Here is a 22,793-nt window from a genome sequence, read left to right on the forward strand (position 1 = left end):
AAAAGAAAAGTCCCCACGACATTCCTTTTTATCAAAGGACAAAAACTTACTGGAGGCCCACCTTTAACTTTCATCCACCAATGGGAGGCCGGGACAGAGGCAGTAGCTCCGCCCACTCCTCAAAGCCAATCAGCAAATTGAAAAGAAAGAGTTAATTTCTCTCCCCGAGGCCGCTCTTGATTGGTCACAGCGGGGGCTTGCTGATTCCGCAGAACCTAGGCAGCCTGCTAAGCTTATTTTTCAGTTTCTCCAACTTCCTACGGCTGGAGTGATGACCATCATAGTAAACATAATCTCACGTACCCAAGCACAGCTTTATTGTTTCGGATCATAGGACACAGAGCTTTCGCTGGGAGGGCCACCTGCTGATCTAGACCTTAGGAAGGGAATGTGCCTGGTGGCAGGGAGAAAATGCAACATTCCTTCTGGAGAATTTGCCTCAGAGTGTACAAAGTTAAGCCTTTCAGACTTGCCTGCTGGCAAACATCGTTTGCCTCAGCACCAGGGGGGAATATAAAGGGTCTAGGCCAGCCGAGGGTATGAGCCCGTGAGAAAGACTCCAGATCTTTTGGGAAGTACAGCTGCCTCCCTGGCAAAGTCTAGATGCCAGTCTCATGCCCAGATGTCAGTGGACTCTCTGGCTAAAGTAGGTGCTCAAATGCTTCTCTCTGAGGCTCTCCAAAAAGGAAACCGAAGCCCTTCTTTTGTTGGTTACAAAAGGAGGAGGTGGGAGGGCAGGGAAGAAGTTGACGAGTTCAGGGACAAGGTCTTAGCTGCAGTTGAACTCTGGAATTTCTCCTGCTTACAGATTGGAAGAAGTTGTTAGCTTCTTTTCTCAGAACGGACATGTGGATTTGGGGCAAGGAAGAAAAGCAAAAGCAAAAGCCCAAACATTCTGTAAGTAGTGGTTCCTGGCAACATGACCTTACCTTGATCTGGGAGATGCTGAGCAGAGTCAAAGGGTTATAAAACCCACGTTGTCTTGAATTCACAGAACACAGGAATGGCGTTCCAAGATCTGCAGCTATACTACTTGGAAATGATCCCCAGGCTAAAGTGACCAGGGAAGTCACCCAAAAAACAAATTCTTCTTGACTTTTAAAGCAGGTGCAACTGTGGACAGCCCAGGTCCCCTTTGAAATTATCTTGCCATCGTAGGATGGGCTAGGATGACTCAACTCTTTAAATGCATGTTAAAGACTGGCTACTGTATTTACTACATTCTGGCCTCATTTTTTTGGTTATGATTTTGAAACTCAGAATGAACAATACCACGTGTGATGTTTTGGTCGCAAACATTAAAGACACCGGATAATTATAAGCAGCTGTGGAAGTCAACATCCACTGTTAAACCCATGAACCATTTCAAATTCCTCAGTGAGATACTCTGAGATAACAAAGATTCCGGTGAGCAACTCAATCATGACATTTTTATTATACCATAGACGAATATTTGTTAAATAAAAATAGGTACAGCAAGTGATACAATAACACCAGTAGTTCTCCTTCAGAACTCTACCCATTTTTCAGAGGAAGGAAACACTTTTCCAGAATACAATGCTCAAGAAATGTAAGCCAGATCCCACTTGTATGAGGTATCTTAAGTAGTCAGACTCTCAAAAACAGAAAGCAGAATAATGGCACCAAGAGCTGGGGCAGGCAGGGGGAAGGGGGAAAGGGGAGTTGTTCAATGGGTATAGAGCTTCAGGATTACAAGATGAGAAAGTTCCGGGGGTCTGTCGTACAGCAACATTCATGGAGTTAACACTGCTGTATTATATGCTTAAAAATGGTTAAGATGGTAAATTTTACGTGATGTGTTTTTTACCACAATAAAAAAAAATAAGATATTGAAATGGATTAGGAAAGTAAGGGGTGTTGTACAAAATAATTTAACAAGCATTTAATTTTAGACTGTTGGACCTGCAGAAATGCTTTGATTTGTTAGATTCAAGGTGAGGTGACAGAGCAATGAAGGTTTCAGCAGTTAAATGTTTGTTGATGTCTCTTGAGTGACACTGGAGATAGTTGTGAGGATGCCAGCGATGGAGGAAACGTAGAAAGTTTTTAGATTGTGGGCCGGGTGCGATGGCTCACGCCTGTAATCCTAGCACTTTGGGAGGCCAAGGCAGGCAGACCACTTGAGGTCAGGAATTTGAGACCAGCCTGGCCAACATAGTGAAACCCCATTTCTGCTAAAAATACAAAAAAAAATTAGCAGGGCATGGTGATGTACACCTATGGTCCCAGCTACTTGGGAGGTTGAGGTGGGAGAATCGCTTGAACCCTGTAGGCAGAGGCGCCACTGCACTCTAGCCTGAGGACAGAGAGAGACTGTCTCAAAAAACAAACAAACAAAAACAAAACAAAAAAACCCACAAAGTTTTTAGATCCTAAAATTTGTCAGCAGAAATGGTTACATAAGTCATGGGCAAGTTTCCACTGTAAACATCACACTCCCATATTATTCTAATAGTAATTATAACCAAATGTGACCCCTTCATGACTGTAGTTGTGTAGAGTGTGGCACTAATGAGGCAAAATAGGAGACCCTGTTTGTCTGTCTAGTCTACATTTCTACTGTTCCTTGGGCAAAGAATAGGGTTCTCTGGCTGCTGGTGGTGATCATAGTATTCGATTCTGCGTGTCAATGAAGTCATTGTTATAAAACTGTGGGTAACCAATTATCTGCATTCAGATTAAAATAGTTTTTAGGATTCTAGTTACTGAAAAGTAACTAGAGTCTTCATCTGTCTTTAAAAAGGTCATGTCCTTCTTTTTTCTATTTTTTTTTTCAGTCATTGATTGCCACAGAAATTCAGGCCCCAATTTGTGTTTAATTTTTTTGTTGCTGGGTGAATGTTCCTGGGAACCATCCTCCCATTCATGGATTTCTTAACTACTGGGAGCAGCCATCTACATAACATGGTGGTCAGGGACTACAGGGTGGGCCTTTCTATCTGATGATTCTGAGTACAAGAAAGTTTTCAGGGCCGGGCGCGGTGGCTCAAGCCTGTAATCCCAGCACTTTGGGAGGCCGAGGCGGGCGGATCTCGAGGTCAGGAGATCGAGACCATCCTGGCTAACATGGTGAAACCCCGTCTCTACTAAAAAATACAAAAAACTAGCTGGGCGAGGTGGCAGGCGCCTGTAGTCCCAGCTACTTGGGAGGCTGAGGCAGGAGAATGTCGTAAACCTGGGAGGCGGAGTTTGCAGTGAGCTGAGATCTCACCACTGCAGTCCAGCCTGGGCAATAGAGCGAGACTCCGTCTCAAAAAAAAAAAAAAAAAAAAAAAGAAAGTTTTCAGATCCATTGTCAAGGGAGTGGAGCCTCAGGGCGGGACACTGACTATCAGGGTGTTGCACAGTGTCTAGGGACTGAGGCCATTGCTAATCCACTCCCCACCTGACATCTAGGAAAAATACAAACAGTGAAGGTAGGCTACCATGTTTACCTGCCTCTGGGCGATCCCAACACTGTCTGTACACTGACTTTTGCTTTATTTAAACAATGATACCCAGAGAAGACTGACAGAGAGTGAGTGTTAGAGTGTGGGTCAGCAGAGATAGAGCAAAAGTCAAGCAGAAGAGTCTTGCAGATGCATCGAAAAACAGACACAAAGATATATGGAATTGGGCCCAAATACAGAGCAGCAGAGCTACCAACTAAAATAAAACAAAGAAAGAAAGAGACAAGCAGAGTGACCGTGTCAGAGAGAACATGTACATTTAGAAAGAGAAAGATTGAACAAAAAAAGCATATATCAGAATCTGTATTTGAAGGAGGTAAAAGAGCAGTATGGTCAAGGAATGAGAGAGAGAGACTGAGACTTACTAATCTTCTGAGCCTGAGAATATCAGGATGCAAAACTGTGTTTTTCTCTGATGATGAATACCTTCTTCCTGCATCCCAGTATTTCTCCAAAAAGATCATGCAGGTAGCACTGCTAGGCAAAGCTTATTTGCTCAAAGATTTTGAAGGAGTCCAGACCTCATCATTATCAAATGACAATTGTTAAATACCCATTTCAGAATCAAATTTAGCCCAATAAATCCTCACTCATTCAAAGATCAGACTTATTGCAGCTTTAGCTTGCAGAACACAGCCGTAAACTTAGGAGAAGCCAGAAAGATCTCTGAGCTAATGAGGAATCCTTATTAGGACCCAGATACTCAACCCCTAGCAGAGGCCTTCATCTATTAACTCTTATTTAACATAGAATTATAACAAGCCTGGCTATCTTAGTTTGTAGGCGATGGCCAGCTAAGAAAGAACAGACTGTGAAGGGCAAGTTGTATTGGCAACAAAGAAAAATATGCTCTAATAGTCTGACAGTGAGGGAGACAGCAGAAAAACTCAGAACTGAACACAGAATGAGGAGTCTGGGACCTCTCAGCGTCGGTACAAACAGTTGAGCAGACTTCTTAGGTCCAGGTGCTCTCCTTATAGCATCTCACAGTTAAACGATTGTAGAAACTTCATAGGTAGGAGTCTTAGAGATTATCTTATCCAACTCCTTCATTAGAATATTTAAATGATGATATGGCCGGGTGCAATGGCTTGCACCTATAATCCCAACACTTTGGGAGCCCGAGGCAGGTGGATCACTTGAGGCCAGAAGTTTGAGACTAGCCTGGCCAACATGGCAAAAAACCGTCTCTACTAAAAATACAAAAATTAGCCATGTGTGGTGGTGCACGCCTATAGTCCCAGCTACTCGGGAGGCTGAGGCAGAAGAATTACTTGAACCCGGGAGGCAGATGTTGCAGTGAGCCGAGATAGTGCCACTGCACTCCAGCCAGGACGACAGAGCGAGACTCCATCTCTCTCATATCTCTCACACACACACACACACACACACACACACACACACACAAGAATGTTTAAATGATGATCTTACACTAAACAAAAACTTAAGGTGATATGTATGTATAGTTTAAATAGATATCGAGTCAATATCTCTAAAAGGAAAGTTTTGGCCTTTGAAAGGGTAGAATTCTGTCATCTGAAAATCATTTTTATTTGGAGCATTTAGTGCTCTGATGATGCTAAATTATTTTCACATGAAGACAGACAGGCATGGGCCTTCATGCCACCTTGTTCGTTGGGAGACTCTTTCTGCATTAGCTTGGTTTTACTATTCAAAGACAAAGCATGGCTGGACTGGGCTGTGGGCCCCTTCCTGTTTCTCTTCTGTGTTAAGCCAGCTTTCAAAAAAGAAGAGGTCAGACATAAAAGTCATAAAATTACTGATTTTCTAATGGATTCTTCTTGGCAGCTTTTGGAAAAGTCAAGAAGTATATCCTTGGCAAATAATATATTTATTTGGGTATATCTCTAGTTTCTTTATATTTACTATAGAACCTCTGGAAAAATGTTCATTCATCCCAGCACCCTAGTCCCTTAGGACGGAAGGAATCTGTCCCCCATCTTCCTGCCATGATGTCTCCTTTAGCTCTTTCCTCAATCCTTTTTTAATTTTTTTTTTTTTTCTTGAGACAGAGTCTCACTTTGTTCCCCAGGCTGGAGTGCAGTGGCATGATCTCAGCTCACTGCAACCTCTACCTCCTGGGTTCGAATGATTCTCCTGCCTCAGCCTACTGAGTAGCCAGGATTGCAGGCATGCGCCACCGTGTCTGGCTGATTTTTGTGATTTTAGTAGAGATGGGTTTTCACTGTGTTGCCCAGGTTGGTCTTGAACTCCTAACCTCAAATAATCCTCCCATCTCAGCCTCCCAAAGTGCTGGGATTACAGGCATGAGCCGCTGTGCCCGGCCTGTCTTCACTCTTGAGTGTGTGTGGCTGGTGCTCTGGGTTGAAGCATATCAGACTTCTGCCTGCCACAGGCAACCCATTCTGCCCATGGAGGCATCTTGAATTACTACTCCAGCCCTTCCAGGTCACATGATGGCATGAATCAGATGTGTCTTCCAGGAAACTACAAGGAGAAAAGAGCATCGGGGTTACTGTGTTTGATCTCTGCTGCTCTGTGTCAGCGGTACGTGTTTTGTTGCCGGTCTCTGTAAATGGAGTAGAGAATGAAGACTTTCTGGATTACTGTGCTGGTCCCTGTTCCGAGGTCCTGGTGTGGGCCAGTCTCTCAGGGAGGTACTCCCGGCTGTGAGGAGCGCATCAAGTCATGCCTCAGGGCCTGGAAGAGGCTAACGAGGGACTGCGCCCAGATGTCCTTCTGATAGCCATGGGACAGGGCTGTGCGGTAGGCTGCATAGGCTAGGGTCAGCACTGTCCTTTCAAAGTCTTCTTTCTTGAGGATGCCAGGGTGGCTGGAGAGGCTGGCGCTGAGCCGGCGGATGTCTGGGATGCTCTTGGGGATGACATTGTTGCAGACGGTGCGGAAGTCCGAGGCCTTCCGCAAGGAGGCCAGCTCCTCGTCCTTGATGGAGATCTGCAGGTCAGGGCTGATCTCAAGTTCGGCCAGCAGGAACTGGTGAGAAACATGAATGTGCAAAAATATGAAGTGGGGCATTGCTGAGGACACAGTTGTATTCATTATCACGCACCTTCCCTTAGGGAGGCAGCTGCCAGAAGAGCTTTGGAACCCAAGAGACCTGAGTTCCAGTTGTGACTTTCTCACTTGCTCTGTGATCTTGGACAAGTTACTTAACTTCTCTGAGCCTCACTTTCCTTCTCTGTGTAAATAATTAGTAACAGCATCTACTTCACTGGGATATTGTGAGAGGTAAATAAGACAAATATGGACAAAGCTAATACAGTGCCTGGTTCAAAACCAGTATTTAAGGGACTAATTATAGTTTCTAGTGTCCTGGATAAATTCCTTCTTCCCTTTCTTTCTCCCACCCAACAAAGATCATCTAAAGCATCAACTATTTCAGATAATTTTAAGACAGAAGCTGGGAGACTCTTTCTGCATTAGCTTGGTTTTTCTATTCAAAGACAAGGTGTGACTGGATTGGGCTGTTGGTCCCTTCCTGTTTCTCGTCTGTGTTAAACCAGCTTTCAAAAAAGAGTTCAGACATAAAGGTCATAAAATTACTGATTTTTTTTTTTTTTTTTTTTTTTTTTTTTTTTTTTTTTGAGATGGAGTCTCACTCTGTCACTCAGGCTGGAATGCAGTGGCACGATCTCAGCTCACTGCAACCTCCACCTCCCGGGTTCAAATGATTCTCCTGTCTCAGCTCCCCAAGTAGCCGGGATTACAGGCGCCCGCCACCATGCCCGGCTAGTTTTTCGTATTTTTAGTAGAGATGGAGTTTCACCATGTTGGTCTGGCTGGTCTCGAAAACTCCTGACCTCAGATGATCCCCCAGCCTCGACCTCCCAAAGTGCTGGGATGACAGGCATGAGCCACTGCGCCGAGCCAAATGACTGATGTTCTAACTGATTCTTCTTGGCAGCTTTTGGAAAAGTCAAGAAGTACATCCTTGGCAAACAATCTATTTATTTGGGTATAGCTCTAGTTTCTTTATATTTACTATAAGACCTCTGGAAAAATGTTCAGAGTTTGAAGGATGCAGAGGATTGTGCTAGGAATCAAGTGGGATACAGACGTTTGCCCTTTTCTCTCACCTGCCCACTAAGCATAGGAGCTGGGTCTGCCATGCACTTCCCTGCGTAGTGCCAGGCTCACAGTCGGGACGGAATGACTCCAAATCCTAACTCTTCTCTCTGTCTCCGTCTTCCCCTGCCCTAGTTCATCCTCCATGGCACTGTCTATGATCTTTCTGAAATATAGATCTCTTCGTGTGACTCCCATGTTCAAGACTAGGCAAAGACTCTGCATTTCCCAGTCTGGTTCCCAAGGCAGGATTTGAAATCTCTCCTGACTTAACTACATGGCTACAGCAAGTTATCTCTTATTTTATTTTATTTTTTTGAGATGGAGTCTCGCTTTGTCGCCCAGGCTGGAGTGCAGTGGCATGATCTGAGATCACTGCAACCTCCACCTGCCGGGTTCAAGGGATTCTCCTGCCTCAGCCTCCCAAGTAGCTGGGATTACAGGTGCACGCCACCACGCCCGGCTAATTTTTGTATTTTTGGTAGAGATGGGGTTTCACCATGGTGGCCAGGCTGGTCTCGAACTCCTGATCTCAGGTGATCCACCTGCCTCAGCCTCCCAAAGTGCTGGGATTACAAGCACGAGCCACTGCACCTGGCCCAGCTGTCTCTTTCTTAACCAGACAGTCCTAGTGCATGGAGTCAGAGGATGTCACAGCTGGAGGGGAATTTTGGACAGCATAGTTGGATTCTCTCATTTAACAGATGAGGAGAGTCAGGCCCAGAGAGAAACTATGGCTTATGCAAGGTGGCACAGCGGACGGGTGACAGAGCCAGGACTAAAGCTCAGATCTCGAGCCTGGAATCATAACACTGAACCAATCTGGGTGGCCTTGGGAAACTGACCCTGTGGTTTGGAGGAGGCGTGGGGTCTCAGTGATGCAAGGTGAGAGGCAGTGGAAGAGAGCTGGCAGGGTGGTCCGTGGCTTCCAGAAACCCAGCTGGGCTGGCGGCTCATCCAGACAGCACTGCTGTCACCGCACGCGGGGCCTTGGAGACATGGCTGCACCCAGACAACAGCTTGGCATTTCCTGGCAAGTCCTGCCTCGAGGCCTTTGCTTGGGAATTTTGCCACATTCCGCTGCCTGGGCGCCAGGATTGATGCCTATGGGCCAATTCTCATTTTAATTTAAACTGAACTGAACTCCTAACGCCATCATTCTCTGTTATAGCATGTGGGAAAGACAGGAGGCATGAGGAATACTTTATGAATGAGCAAGAATCTGTGACCTCTACAAATTAGGCTAGTCCCTACCACAGCAGGGGTCACTCATGGTCAGGGGCTCAGGTCACTCCTCCTTTTCCAAAAAAGAGAGAGAAAGTGCAGTGCCTTTTGGGTGACTTGGATTGAGCACATTCCCCTCTGCCTACCTCGAAGAGCAGCTCCACCTCCTCCAGGGAGGTCTGCAGGACTGGGTTCAATGGCAGTGATGAGGACCTCTTTGGCCGGTGGGCAGCAGGGAAGAGCACGGCTGAAAGAAAGAAAACAGTGAGTTCCTGGCTGCTGTGTGCACCCAGAACTTTTCCCTCTGATCCACCTGCGGGGTAGTCAAGGAGTCTTAAAAATGGACTGACTTGGCCAGGATTGGTGGCTCACACCTGTAATCCCAGCACTTTGGGAGGCCGAGGCGGGTGGAACACTTGAGATCAGGAGTTCGAGACCAACCTGGCGAACATGGTGCAACCCCGTCTCTACTAAAATTACAAAAAAATAGCCAGACGTGGTGGCAGGTACCTGTAATTGCAGCTACTTGGAAGGCTGGGGCAGGAGAATCGTTTTAACACAGGGAGTGGAGGTTGTAGTGAGCCAAGACTGCGCCATTGTACTCTAGCCTGGGCAACAGAGCAAGACTCCATGTAAAAAAAAAAAAAAAAGGACTGACTTGAAAGTGGTGGTGGACATAGAGTAAGGAGAGAGGTGACACACCCCCCTGGTGTGGCCTAAAAAGCTCTCAGGCATGCCAGACCAGTGGCTGAAAAACTGGCTGCTCATCAGAACCATCTGAGAAAACGAGAAAAGAAAAGAAAAGAAAAAGAAAAAGGAGGAACCATTTGAGAAAGTTTTGTAAAATCTATATGCCTAGGGATACACATGCCTTAGGGAATTTATATTAAACCAAAGCAAAATAAAGCAAAGCAGAAATGATGAGCAAACAAAAAGCTCCAAAGTCAATGAGTGAGTTCCCTGAAAACACTGTTCCCTGATAGCACAGCACACATCTTAGCATGTTACCACTATGAAGTGCTGGTTTATGCCCTTTTAAATCAGAAGATCAGGCTTCTGGCTACCTCAGGCGCATCCAAAATATAGCTGCCAAGAATCTGAACACAGGTGACAAAATAAAGGAAGAGAGCTGCACAAGACCCTGGCCCTTGGATCTAGGGCATCATTGTGGGGTCAAGCTCAGAGCTTTCCCCAAGGGCTGGCTGATTTTTTTGTTTGTTTGTTTGAGATGGAGTCTTGCGCTGTCACCCAGGCTGGAGTGCAGTGGCACAATCTTGACTCACTGCAACCTCTACCTCCTGGGTTCAAGTGATTCTCCTGCCTTAGCCTCCCAAGTAGCTGGGATTACAGGTGCGTGCCACCATGCCCGGCTAATTGTTGCATTTTTAGTAGAGACAGAATTTCACCATGTTGGCCAGGCTAGTCTTGAACTCCTGACCTCAAGTGGTCTGCCTGCCTTGGCCTCCCAAAGTGCTGGGATTATAAACATGAGCTACCGCACCCAGCCAAGGCTGGCTGATTTAGGAATGCATTTAGTATAAAGTCAGTGACTTGACAATGCCGTTCCCCAGTGGTTGCATGTAGAAGTGGTAACTGGAGGAAGATGAATGGCTACTACAGGTACACAGGATAGCAAGAATTAGGCACTGGCTGGGGTCAAGTGAGGGAGAAGACAGAACATCAGAGGGTATAGGAAAGATCATTATAAATTACAGTTCTCCATGACCACGTCAGGCTAGGAGCAAATAGCCCTGGTCACCTCCACGGACCCTCTGGGGAGCAGGCACTGTGCAGAAATGATCGGCAAGCCCTCTGCCAGCTGATAGAAAAAGGTACAGCTTCTTTAAGACACTTGATTGTGATCTACCAGAAAACTGGGGAAATAATGGTAAAAGTCAAGACTATAAGGTGTTGGCACCTCCTGAAGTTGCACAGGCATATTTTGCTTAATCATACATGGCAGCTCTGCTAGTTGATAATAGTGCCCTTGAGCCACCGAGAAAAGGTCAAATTATGTTCAGTGTACACAGTTAAAGAAGGCAGGCTGGGCGTGGTGGCCCTATAATCCCAGCACTTTGGGAGGCCAAGGCGGGCAGATCACATGAGACCAGGAGTTTGAGACCATCCTGATCAACATGGTGAAACCCCATCTCTACTAAAAATACAAAAATTAGCTGGACATGGTGGTGCGTGCCTGTAATCCCAGCTACTTGGGAGGCTGAGGCAGGAGAATTGCTTGAACCCGGGAGGCAGAGCTTGCAGTGAACCGAGATTGTGCCACACTGTATTCCAGCCTGGCGACAGAGTGAGACTCCATCTCAAAAAAAGAAAAAAAGAAAAAAAAGAAAGGCAGAGAAGGATGGAAATCATTTTAGAAAGATTTCCATCAGAAGTGATAAAAACAACAACAAAAAAGGAAACATCTTTAACTTAGAGGAACTTTCTTGTAAAGCTCACTTGTGGGGATCTCCCATGTCCCAGAAAAGCCTATCATAGTATTGCTATAAATTACTTTCTTAGTAACTCATTTATGATCGATACCACAAGTTCCTCAAAGGCTGGGATCCATATAGTTTTATATTTCTGTACTCATGGCAGAGCCTGGCAGGCTTCTGGGATGTGTGCCAGGCATAGCTGTTGATGACCAAATCCCTGCACTAATGGTCGCCTCAGCCAGCAGAGTGACCAGCTCTGTTTTGCCAGACCATGCTCGGGGAAGAAGCCATCAGCTCCATGGCAGTATTCACTAGCCCAGCATTTCAACAGAGTCTGCCAGAAAAGAGCCAGTTTCCCACAGATTCATAGATTTCATGGCTTGAGGAAGCCTTTGCCCCTGCTCATCCACTGCCAGTGCCTGTAGTGTCAGGTGGAACGCAGGAGAGCGAGGTGTCTGTGACGCCACTAGTTCACACTGTTAGAGTCACCAAAGCGGTTTCTTGGATCTGGCTCCAGAGTTCTGATTTAACTGAACCAGAGTGCAACCAACACATTATGATTTCATAAAGCTTCCTAAGTGCTTCTAATGACAGCCAAGGTTGAGAACCACTGTCCTAGTGAGAGTGAGCTTGACCTGAAATTGTGTGGAAGACGCGGACCCTAGGCTGTGTGGCCGCTCTCTGGTTAGACCGGTGGTTCCCAGCCGTGACTAGACATTCGATTCATCTGGGCACTTTTAGAAACCCGAATACCCAAGACCACACTCCAGGCCAATCTGTGGGCATCTCTGGGAGTGAAACGTAGGCACTGGGACTTTTTCCAGCTCCCGGTTCTCCAGTAGGCAGCCAGATCTGTGTTATCCACATCACAGGCCGATGGTGTCCTTCTACCATAAAACAATTCAGAGTTCTTGCCTATCTGATGGGGCCTTACAAGGCCAACTGAAGAGACCAAGGTCATCACGTTCTTGGAGGTGAGGAGTACAGGCACAGAGAGGGCATGGGCTTTGTCTCTGCTTTCTCCTTGGTATGAGATGAGTTGGTCTTAGGTCAAGGTGTGCCTGTTTCTTTCTTCATGCTCTTCTTTTCTTCCCGCCAGGAAGAAAGGGGGTGGATGAAACCCCCTTCTTAGGATAGGATCTAAGAGCGACTTTACTTCTTTAATTCTGCTAGAATTTATCTCTTATTGCCAAATTAAAGGTATTGTTCCCTTAAAAAAAAAACACACACACACACACACAAATAAAACAAAACAAAACAAAACCCTCAGTCCCAGCAGATGAAGGCGATAGGGAGGGAATGTCAGGGCGTGGAGCCCTTTCTCTCCCTGTAATCACAGCCAGCCTGTGGCTGCCTGCCTGGAAGTTATTCATGATCTTAGACCTGGACTTTCTTCACTCAATTGTTGCCCTGCGAACAGCAGCATGCCTTTAGCATGCTCACGCCAGGTGGACCCCTAGTTCTCAAAGAGCCAAGAAGAAAATACTTCCTGATTCAAAGCTGAGCTTGATAATGGAAACTCTGTCATTTCCAATAGCTCTTGGTATCCTACTGAATAATAACATAGTTTGGTAGAGACTTAGACATAGCTTCAGCCTTCAGACAAGGGGAATGGCTATTGCTTTAGGATGTAAGTTTGTACCAGGCACGGCAGCTCACACTTGTAATCTCAGGACTTTGGGAAGCTGAGGCGGGTGGATAGCTTGAACCCAGGAATTTGAGACCAGCCTGGGCAACAAAGTGAGACCCGTCTCTACTAAAAATAAAAAGAATTAGCTGGGCATGGTGGCACATGCTTGTGGTCTAAGCTACTTGGGAGGCTGAGGCAGGAGAATCAATTGGTCCTGGGAGGTCAAGGCTGCAGTGAGCTGTGATTAGCCACTGTATGCCAGCCTGGGTGACAGAATGAGACCCTGTCTCAAAAAAAAAAAAAAAAAAAAAAAAAGAAAAGAAAAAGCTGCCGGCCGGGCGCGGTGGCTCAAGCCTGTAATCCCAGCACTTTGGGAGGCCGAGACGGGCGGATCACGAGGTCAGGAGATCGAGACCATCCTGGCTAACACGGTGAAACCCCATCTCTACTAAAAAATACAAAAAAAAAAAACTAGCCGGGCGAAGTGGCGGGCGCCTGTAGTCCCAGCTACTCGGGAGGCTGAGGCAGGAGAATGGCTAAATCCGGGAGGCGGAGCTTGCAGTGAGCTGAGATCCGGCCACTGCACTCCAGCCTGGGTGACAGAGCGAGACTCCATCTCAAAAAAAAAAAAAAAAAAAAGAAAAAGCCAAGCAAATGGGAGAAAGCATTTCCAATGAATGTAACTGATAAGGATCAATATCTAGAAGCTAAAAAAGAGGTCCTACCAATCAATTTAAAAAGTAAAAAATCAGAATGTATGTGTGGGAAGCACAGGAATCTTAAAGATGGGTCTCTCTCCCTCCCTTCCTCACCCCCACCCCTGTACTGGTCCACCAACTCTAGCAGTGCTGCCCCTCACATTTCTGTGGCTGCTTTGACCTTGTGCATTGGGCAGGGGTAGGGAAGGTTATGCCCCTTAGGCTGCTGGAGCGCAGCCAGCTCTAGGGCAGACATCTCAGTGGTTCAGCAGTCACCCAGATCTGACTCCCTGTGTGAGGCAAGACCTAGAGGGAATCTCCACTGGAGAGGCTGGAGGTGGTGGGTGACAAATAGCTCTATCTGATCAATGTCAAAACACAGAGGTCAAATTTCACAATGTACAGTCACTCCAAGATGTTCTTGTCCATAATGACAAAGGCTGGACCCCACCAGAAATGCTGATGGCCGAAACAAGGGCTGGCAAACTCCAAGATGTATATGTGCAAAGCTGGGAACTAGACTTGCTCCTACATTTTAGAAAATCCTGTTTCTGCAGGAAGACTTTCCTGGGAACCCCACTGTACCTGGTGGTTTTCCTTCTCTACCTCTATCTTTCTTCATCCAGGCCGCATGTTTTGCATCTTGCTGCACACCACCCTGAACCGTTTCATCAGGGTTGCCAGGTCCTGGGAGGGAGCGAATGGGCTGTGTGCAGCCTCTGCCTCACCTCTGTGTGTGTGTAATGCAGTGCCCTAGGTGCAGTCTCCGGATACATTTTGGAATGATTTAAGAAAACATAAACTAGGTAGTGATAAAACCAAACCAAAACAACAGCCCTGGAGACTCTTCAGGGCTTTGCTGGTTTTTCTTCCTTTTCCTTCTGCCCCATCCCTCAAACTTATGGAGGTCGCTTTAAGTTCAGCTCCCTGCTCCCTGCTCCCTGCTCCCTGGTCCCTGTGAGTAAAGTGCTCTGGGCAGCCCAGCCTTTGCAAGGCTGATGGGAGGGAGGCCTGAGTGCTCCTCCCTGGATGCCCATTAGCAACGGCACCCCCTCTAAGAGCGGGGTGGGGAGACCAGAGACTGGCAGGAGGATCCCACGCCTCCCAGGTGCTGCCTGAGCACTGAACCTCAGACAAGAAGGTTGGTGTGACATGTATGTCAGAAGCACAGACTTTGTGCATCTTTTGCTTGTGTACAATTGGGCCCATTTGTTTACTTTCTTCTCTATTCAATGCTCCCCGCCCAGCCCACTGTCCAGGCATTTCTTCAGGATGTGAATGTGTCCATGAGGACCACTCAGTGTGTCTGTCCTAAGGGCCCTGAGACTCAATGGTCAACTTGCATGGAAGTTGGCTGCCAGGCTGGCCATGGGGTGGGGAAACCAAGCGCTGTTCAACTCCTCCTTGATTCCCTGCACAAATGAGCAGCTAGGACACATGGGACCGACCAGCATAGAACAAGTGACTCACTTGCTAAAGGTCATGCCACATGGACTGAGTTAGTCCAGGAGCTGGATCCAGAGTTCATGATTCATGTGTTATAGCGTGTTCTGTCCATGTCTTCTGCTGAGAGATACCTCTGGAGCTCAGACTAAAGCTCTTAACATGTGGAGCTCAGATATAATAATGCAATAGCTCAGGGGCACCCACTGTGTGCCTTGTGCTGTCCATAGGTACCTTGTGAGGTAAATATGAACTTTCCATTTTACAGATGAAGAAACTTGGAGGTTAAGAAAATTGCCCTAGGCCATCCGATTTATGTGAGGTAGGGCTGGGATTAAAATCCAGATCTCCAAGGCTGCAAAACCCAATCTCACTGATAAGTGAACAAGGCTCTTTTTTGTAGGTACCTCTGCCCAGAGGTACCTGGGCATTCTTCAGTTCTGAATAACTCCAGAAAGGATAAATGGTAGTTAGTGATGAATGAAGGAATGCCTATGCATTTGATAGAAAACGTATTCTTAAATGGATCACACATATTTTTCAAAACTCTGACTTTGACTTATAATAATGTGATAGGCAAGGTAAAAGGACTACTTTACTACTTTTAGGATCACTCTCCTGCTTTGATTCTCCTTTTCTCCCTCATTGTTCCTCTTTTTTTTTTTTTTTGGAGATAAGAGTCTTGCTCTGTTGCCCATGCCGGAGGGCAGTGGTACAATCTTGGCTCCCAGGTTCGAGCAATTCTTGTGCCTCAGCCTCCTGAGTCGTTGGAACTACAGGTGCCACCATGCCCAGCTAATTTTTTTTTTTTTTTCAGTGGAGACGGGGTTGTTTATCATGCTGGCCAGGCTGGTCTCGAACTCCTGACCTTAAGTGATCCTCCTGCCTCAGCCTCCCAAAGTGCTGGGATTACAGGTGTGAGTCACCACACCTGGCCCTTTATTGTTCCTTTGCAATTGCTTGGCAAAAGCACAATCCAGCTCTACCCATTCCACACCTGCCCCTGTGCACCTGAATGTGGCTGGAGAAAAACGCTCTTTGTGATGACTCTGTTTAAAATTACGACCCTCTGGACTCTCTAGCCTCGGTCCCTACTTCATTATCATCCAACAAATCACCTATTTTAAAATATAAATATATTTGTTGCCTGTTTCCTCTCACTAGAGGGTATGGGATTTTGTCTATTTTGTTCACTGTTGTACTCCCAGTGCCTAGCATCATGCCCCTTCCTGTTCATCAGATGAATAAATAATCCCATAGGAACACATTACCTGCCCTGGTCACTAAGCTCTATTCTTTTCAAATAGAGTGCTTTACAAAATCCTTCCTTTTCTAATAGGGTGAATCTAGAGTTTATTTGTGATTCTCGCTCTTGGCTAATGATCAGAAAGTAGATGTTGACTTCTGTCTCCACCACACCCTCCCCTTATCCCTGAGGAGTCCCTGTTTGGGCCTGGAAGAAGCTATTTTTTAATTGATCTCAGTGAGTGCTGTCCCCTACCTCCCCCACACCTTAGCCCTTCAAAGCTTTCTTGCCTAGACAAACAGCCAGAGGCACTCCAGTGGAGTAGCCTGTCTTTGTTGGGCAGCCCGACCTTCTCTTTGACTTTCTGTAATCTGGGTTAAAAGTCTCTTTCTTCTTTCCTCCCATCCCTCCGATATGTTCAGTAGCACGATATTCAGGCTAATCATGCTTTCCCCGGAACTGTGTGTAGCATTTGTGGCAAATAGCTTGTTGGAAAGGATTCAAGCTGCAGACCATCTCAAGCCAAACTACAACTGTATTTTTAATGAATCAGTTGAAGCAACTCGAAGGAAAGGACAGTGGGTGTGGAAAGGAAAAGCTCTCATTTGTAAAAGATCTTTTGCCAGATCTGACGGATGTCATTTGCTTTTTGGCTCCTGGACCAGCCCTCTGTAAACACAGTGCTATTCTGAGCAAGCCAGGGTCTCGGCCCTGTGCGTGGGGGTCCTCTGGGAGAGCTCCTGAGAGGGCTGTGGCAGCCAGCTCCTCTTGGCTGGAAAGCTCCACCATGTAGGGGGAGCTTGGGGTTGCCGGGAGCAGGTGAGTGGCCCATGGGGATGGAGAAATATGCAGAGCGGACGAATGAGCACGGGGCACTCTGACAGCAGATGGACCTCGGGGATCAACTTCAACCCTGCCCTTGCAGTTGGGGGAGCTGGGGCACTTCACTTCTTGTTCCTCTCTCCAGTTTTCTTCCCTGTAAATGGCCAAGATAGCACCTGCCTCATGGAGTTACTGTGGAGTGAGAAGATGGCTCTGTATGGGGCACTTGGGCAGTTAATACTTAAAACAATTTTCTTTTTGGACACAGGGTCTTGCTGTGTCATCCAGGCTGGAGTGAAGTGGCTCAATCATAGCTCTCTGCATCCTTGACCTCCTGGGCCTAAGTGATCCTACCACCTTCATCTCCTGGCATTAAGTGATCCTACCACCTTAACCTTCTCAGTAGCTGGGACTACAGGCATATGCTGCTACACCCAGCTAATTTGTTTTAATTTTAATTTTTTAAGACATGGGAGGGGGGGTCCCACTATGTTTCCAGGCTGGTCTCAAACTCTTGGCCTCTCAGCCCCCTGAGTCACTGGAATTACAGGCGTGCACCACCATGCCTGGCAGTCAGTGAGTACTTACTGAGTACTGACCACAGGCCTTTCCCTCATGGAACATTCATGACTGAGGACACACACAACCCTAAAATGGACACCTGAAAATGACGTAAGTTCCATCAAAAAATAGAAGGGCTGCTCTATTAAACTACTTAAAAAATAATTTGTGTGTATTCAACAAAAGCATAGATATTCATATTCCTTAATAGATGCATATTTGTTTCTCAAGTATGGCTAGTCCTTCCCCTTCCAGTAGTGCCCTGGCAGGACCTGGTATGTGCTGGGATGTGGGCCACCTGTGTGTGTGTTTGTGTGTGTGTGTGTGTAGATGTGGCTTTCCTGGCTTGGCCACAGGTGAGTCATTTGGTCTTCATCAAGCTGGTGGGGCTGGAATGGGTGATCCTGGATCCTGGCATGGAAAGCTGCCTCCCAGGGTGGAATCCTAGAGAGCGCTTAGGCAAAGGCTGGGAGGATGGTAGGAAAAAGACAGTCCTAACAGCAGGGTGCATATTGCCTGTGGGTTTATGTCTACATTTCTACGTGTTGGAGCAGGAGGGTAGGAGGATGGACATGGGGTAGCGGTGGGGCGGGGTGCTGAAGGGCAGGGAGTGGAAGAGGAAAATCTCAGGAAGAGATTGCCCTAAGACTTTCCAAAGGGAGTACTTTGAATTGAGTACTTTGAATTGAGGAGGTAGGGTGGGGGTAAGGATGAAGGTGAAATGAATAATACATTTGGAAAAACTGTTATTCATTTGGGTGTGACTCCTATTCCGTCTTAAAAAAAAAAGATGGCAAGAATTGTGTATTTCTTTTATAATTAGAAAAAAATGTTAAAAATGAAAAAAAAAAATCAGCTACATGGAAGACATTTGATGATGGTTGGAGGGACTCCATATAATTTGTTGACTCTGAGCGCTGACTTGAGCCATTAATCTAGCACGTCACATCCGCTGCCTCGTAGTGGCCTCGATATCAGATGGGCTGGCTTTGAGTCAGTGGATTGTGAACTCACTGTGGAAGGACCTTCCCCGATGTGGAAGGACATGGTCCAGAGAAGCTGCTCCCAGAATATTGCCATAGATTTTCCTGTTAAGAGCCTCAAACTTCCTTTAATGAAAAATTTTTATTTTTCAAAAATGGGTAGGCAATAGCTAATATTTATATTATGCCTTGTCATTTACAAAGCATTTTCATCTATATTTTTGAATATGACCCTCACGGTAACACCATGAGGGTGAGTTTTATTGATGTGATGGATGTTAATGTCACCTGTTAGTGAACTAAAGCTCAGAGAGGTTAAGAGACTTGTCTGAGATCACACTGCCAAATAGAGATGGAACTTAAATCAGGTCCCTTGCAGAGTAGCTCATGATGTGGCTGTTATGTTTATAAGCCATATTGCAAGTCAAATGATCCCTTTTGGCTTTGTAACAGCCTGTGCATTAGGAAGAGTGGGCATTATTATCCCGTTTAATAAGCAAATCCCCAGTGTGACAAAGAGCGGAGCGACAGAACCCAACTCCAAGATCTCTTTGCTCTTTACTTCCAAGTGCTACCTCAAAGTTTGTGCACATCATGAACAGGGATGTGTGACAACAGAGTGACTATAGTCAATAATAACTTAATTGTACATTTAAAAAGAACTAAAAGAGAGCTGGGCACTGTGGCTCACACCTATAATCCCAGCACTTTGGGAGGCTGAGGTGGGTGGATCACTTGAGGTCAGGAGTTCGAGACCAGCCTGACCAACATGGTGAAACCCCATCTCTACTAAAAATACAAAAATTAGCCAAGTGTGGTGGCGGGTGCCTGTAATCTCAGCTACTCCAGAGGCTGAGGCAGGAGAATTGCTTGAACCTGGGAGGCAGAGGTTGCAGTGAACTGAGATTGCACCACTGCACTCCAGCCTGAGACTCCATCTCAAAAATAAATAAATAAGTAAAGAAATAACAAATAAAAATAATAAAAGAGTATCATTGGATTGTTTGTAACACGAAGGATAAATGCTTGAGGGGATGGATACCCCATCTTCCATGATGTGATTACTATTCACTGCATGTCTGTATCAAAACATCTAATGGACCCCAGAAATACAAACAACTACTATGTACCCACAGAAATTAAACATTAAAAATTAAAAAAGGAAAAGGGAGGGGTGTACATGTGCATGTGCATGTGTATGCAATGTTGTTATGAGAAAAATGAAGAATGCTATATTATTTGTTTCTGGGCAATGATCACTTCACAGCTCAGCTCAAAAGACTTATATCCCTGTTAGAGATGTAAGTCTCTAATATCAGGTTGAACCGTGAGGAAATAAAACCCAGCATAAGTACAGTAGCTTTTGCCTCCCTCCCATTTCAGATCCTTCTCTCGAGCTGCTCTATCCCCACTCCGGCCACTCCTTCCTTCCCTGACACGGTCCTTGAGAAGCAAGCAGGAGGTGCGTCCACGCCACCATGCCAGTTGCCTTCCAATTTTGCATCTCTAGAAATACCTACTGGCCTGACTTGAAGGAGCCCATTCTTGTTGCAGTTCTTTCTGGGAGAGTGAACTCAGTTGACTTTAGGCAGTGGAAAGATTTCCGTTCATATTGGTGAAGAGTGGGCAGTGCTGTGGGTACCTCCTTTCCTAACAGTGATAAACTCTGGCTCGAGGTGCTCCCGGTGTCTACCAAGCAGAGCCAGTCCCAGGGAAATGGAGAAAAGATGCCATCCAGCTAGGAGGAACTACATCCTGAGAGGGAGGAAGTCAGTGATGAGAGAACAGCCTTTGCTGGGGCCCCTTCCTTTGTGAGGAGGTGGTGGGGCCGGTGGGTGCGGCGGAGGCTGAAGGGTTGCTCTCCTCACCTGCCCACCTCTGGCTGCAGAGATGCATCCCCTCCCGGTGAGGAGGCAACGTCCTGTAGATCTTCTGCTCTCGTTCCCCCAGGGAGCAGGCCTTTGGCATCCCAGCCCCCATCACTCCATCATTTTAGCAGCAGACCTCAGCACCTGCTCTCCAGACGGTCTGGCCCAACTGCTGCAGGTGGTGGGGGCAGTCGAAGAAATGAGTTCTACTTTCTATGAAGCAGAAATGAGTTCTCTCTGGGATACCAGAAAGGGATGCTCTCTGGTTTCTCCACCTCAACCTAGCTCCCTCAGGGGCTTTGATTTTTTTCCAGTGTCATTTCCCCATCACCCTCTAAGAAGGGGGAAAATGTCAAGAAGCATCAAGCAATTGACAGAGATTAGATAAAAGGAGAGTGCAGGGCTTCTAATGTCCTTCCCTCCAAATTTTGAATTGCATTTAAAAAAGAATAATGAGCATCAGACAAACAAATGAATAAAAAGCAACTCACCCCTGCTCCACCTGTGGCACATGGAAGCCTGAGCATTGGAATACAACAGCAGAAGCAGCAACGTCTTCCAATGCATCTTGTCCTTCAAAAGGTGATGAATCGACGCTCAAGCCCAATGGAACCCCAGTAGCTGCAGGTATGCCCGCGCTGTTCTTCCCAGTGAGATGATGGAGTGCTTCCCTCCCTTCCTTTTGCAGACGTGCAGAAATGCCTACTCTGCCTCAGAAGGCTGGAGGCTGAAGGCTGCGTCCTGGGTGGGACAGGAGTCGGTACCTCTCTTCATTTGACTCTCTCTGGGATTGGGGGACTGGGCTTCCACAGAGAGACTCTGTTTTTGAGCACATCTGGAGTGACTCACGGGGCATGTGATCTCCTTGGCAGTGGGGCGGATAAATATAATTTCTGTACTTGAGTTCCATGTGTTGGATGCACCCACTGGAATTTTTTCTTTAACAAACAGACCCGCGGAACTTGTTAGAGAGCCCGGCGAAGAGTTGGCTGCTCTCCCCTTCCACACATACGATACCAGAGCCAGGGGCGAGGGCTGGAGGCAGAGTTGGGAGCCTGCCTGGCAGACACCAGGGCTGGTTGAGCCTAAGTTGCCTTCAGGACAGCAAAATCATTGTGGTGCCTGGGCTGAGTGTCACTGTTGCCCGGCCCTGGAGCTAGACTAGGACATTGGCGCCTGCCTAGAGCCTGTGTCTGGTCTGCCCAGGTTCTGGGTGGGTGGGGAGCTGGCAGGTTGTGACCCAGCTGAAGTGGAGAGGTGACATGGTGCATTGGTATTGTCCATGCGAACGTGTATGGGTAATGATCCAGGAGCCCACAGGTGACCCCCAATTCGCATTGGTGATGCTCCCATTTCTGGGCTGTGCCTAGACCTGGGACCAAGCCACTTTGATTTTCCCAAGCAAAATGGGAATGTTTTACCATAATCATTGTAATATACTGCCGCGGACACCTTAATTCTTTCCCATACCACTTTCTCAACTTCTCTGGAATGATAGGGAATGCTAAAGTTTGAAGGACACTTAAAGATTATGCCATCATGTGGGTTTTCCAGTTTGTGGAGGTGGTGCCCAGGGTGAATGGGCTCCGGGAGAGGGCTCCTCGAAGCTCTACGCTACTGCAAAAGCTCCTCTTTTATCTGTTATAAGAAGTTGTTTGCGAGCCGGGCATGGTGGTTCACGTCTGTAATCCCAACACTTTGGGAGGCTGAAGTGGGGGAATTGCTTGGGGCTAGAAGTTCAAGACCAACCTAGGGAAAATAGACCCTGTCTCTACAAAAAATTAAAAAAATTAGCTGGGTGTGGTGGCATGTGCCTGTAGTCCTAGTTACTCAGGTGGCTGAGGCAGAAGGATCGTTTAGGCCCAGGAGTTCAAGGCTGCAGTCAGCTATGATCATAACACTCTACTCCAGCCTGGGTGACAGAGTGAGAACTTTTCTCAAAAAAATTTAGAAAAAACTTTTTTTTTTTTTTGGGAAAAAAAATACTGGACTACAATATTTGAAAACCAGTCCTCTCACTAATATTAATAATAGCTATTAGGTGCTTAATTTGTTTCAGGCAGCGTGTTAGGTGTTAGGTGTCCTCCTTGCATTAACTGATTTAACGCATCCACCGAACTAGGAGTTTAGGGCACTAGCCAGCGGTACCCCCCAACAGAAATGTAGTGTGAATCACAAACATCACTTAACATTTTCTACAACTCATATTAAAAAAAGTAAAAAGAGGCTGGGCGTGGAGGCTCACGCCTGTAATCTCAGCACTTTGGGAGGCCGAGGTGGGCGGTTCACCTGAGGTCAGGAGTTCGTGAACAGCCTGGCCAACATGGTGAAACCTCGTCTCTCCT

General features: G+C 46.6%; 1 protein-coding gene across 1 annotated transcript; it reads right to left on the bottom strand.

Annotated features, from left to right (window-relative positions):
- Nucleotides 1-6,010: 6,010 nt before the first annotated feature.
- Nucleotides 6,011-21,666, bottom strand: FAM180A (family with sequence similarity 180 member A). The gene is made up of 3 exons (XM_007983031.3): nt 20,940-21,666; nt 8,909-9,009; nt 6,011-6,446 (listed from the first exon to the last, which is right to left on the bottom strand). The coding sequence occupies exons 1-3, from the start codon at nt 21,013-21,015 to the stop codon at nt 6,102-6,104; spliced, it is 522 nt and encodes a 173-aa protein (XP_007981222.1). The 5' UTR covers nt 21,016-21,666; the 3' UTR covers nt 6,011-6,101.
- Between the last annotated feature and the right edge of the window lie 1,127 nt (nt 21,667-22,793).

Source organism: Chlorocebus sabaeus, chromosome 21, assembly GCF_047675955.1.
Source record: "Chlorocebus sabaeus isolate Y175 chromosome 21, mChlSab1.0.hap1, whole genome shotgun sequence".
Lineage (NCBI taxonomy): Eukaryota > Metazoa > Chordata > Mammalia > Primates > Cercopithecidae > Chlorocebus > Chlorocebus sabaeus.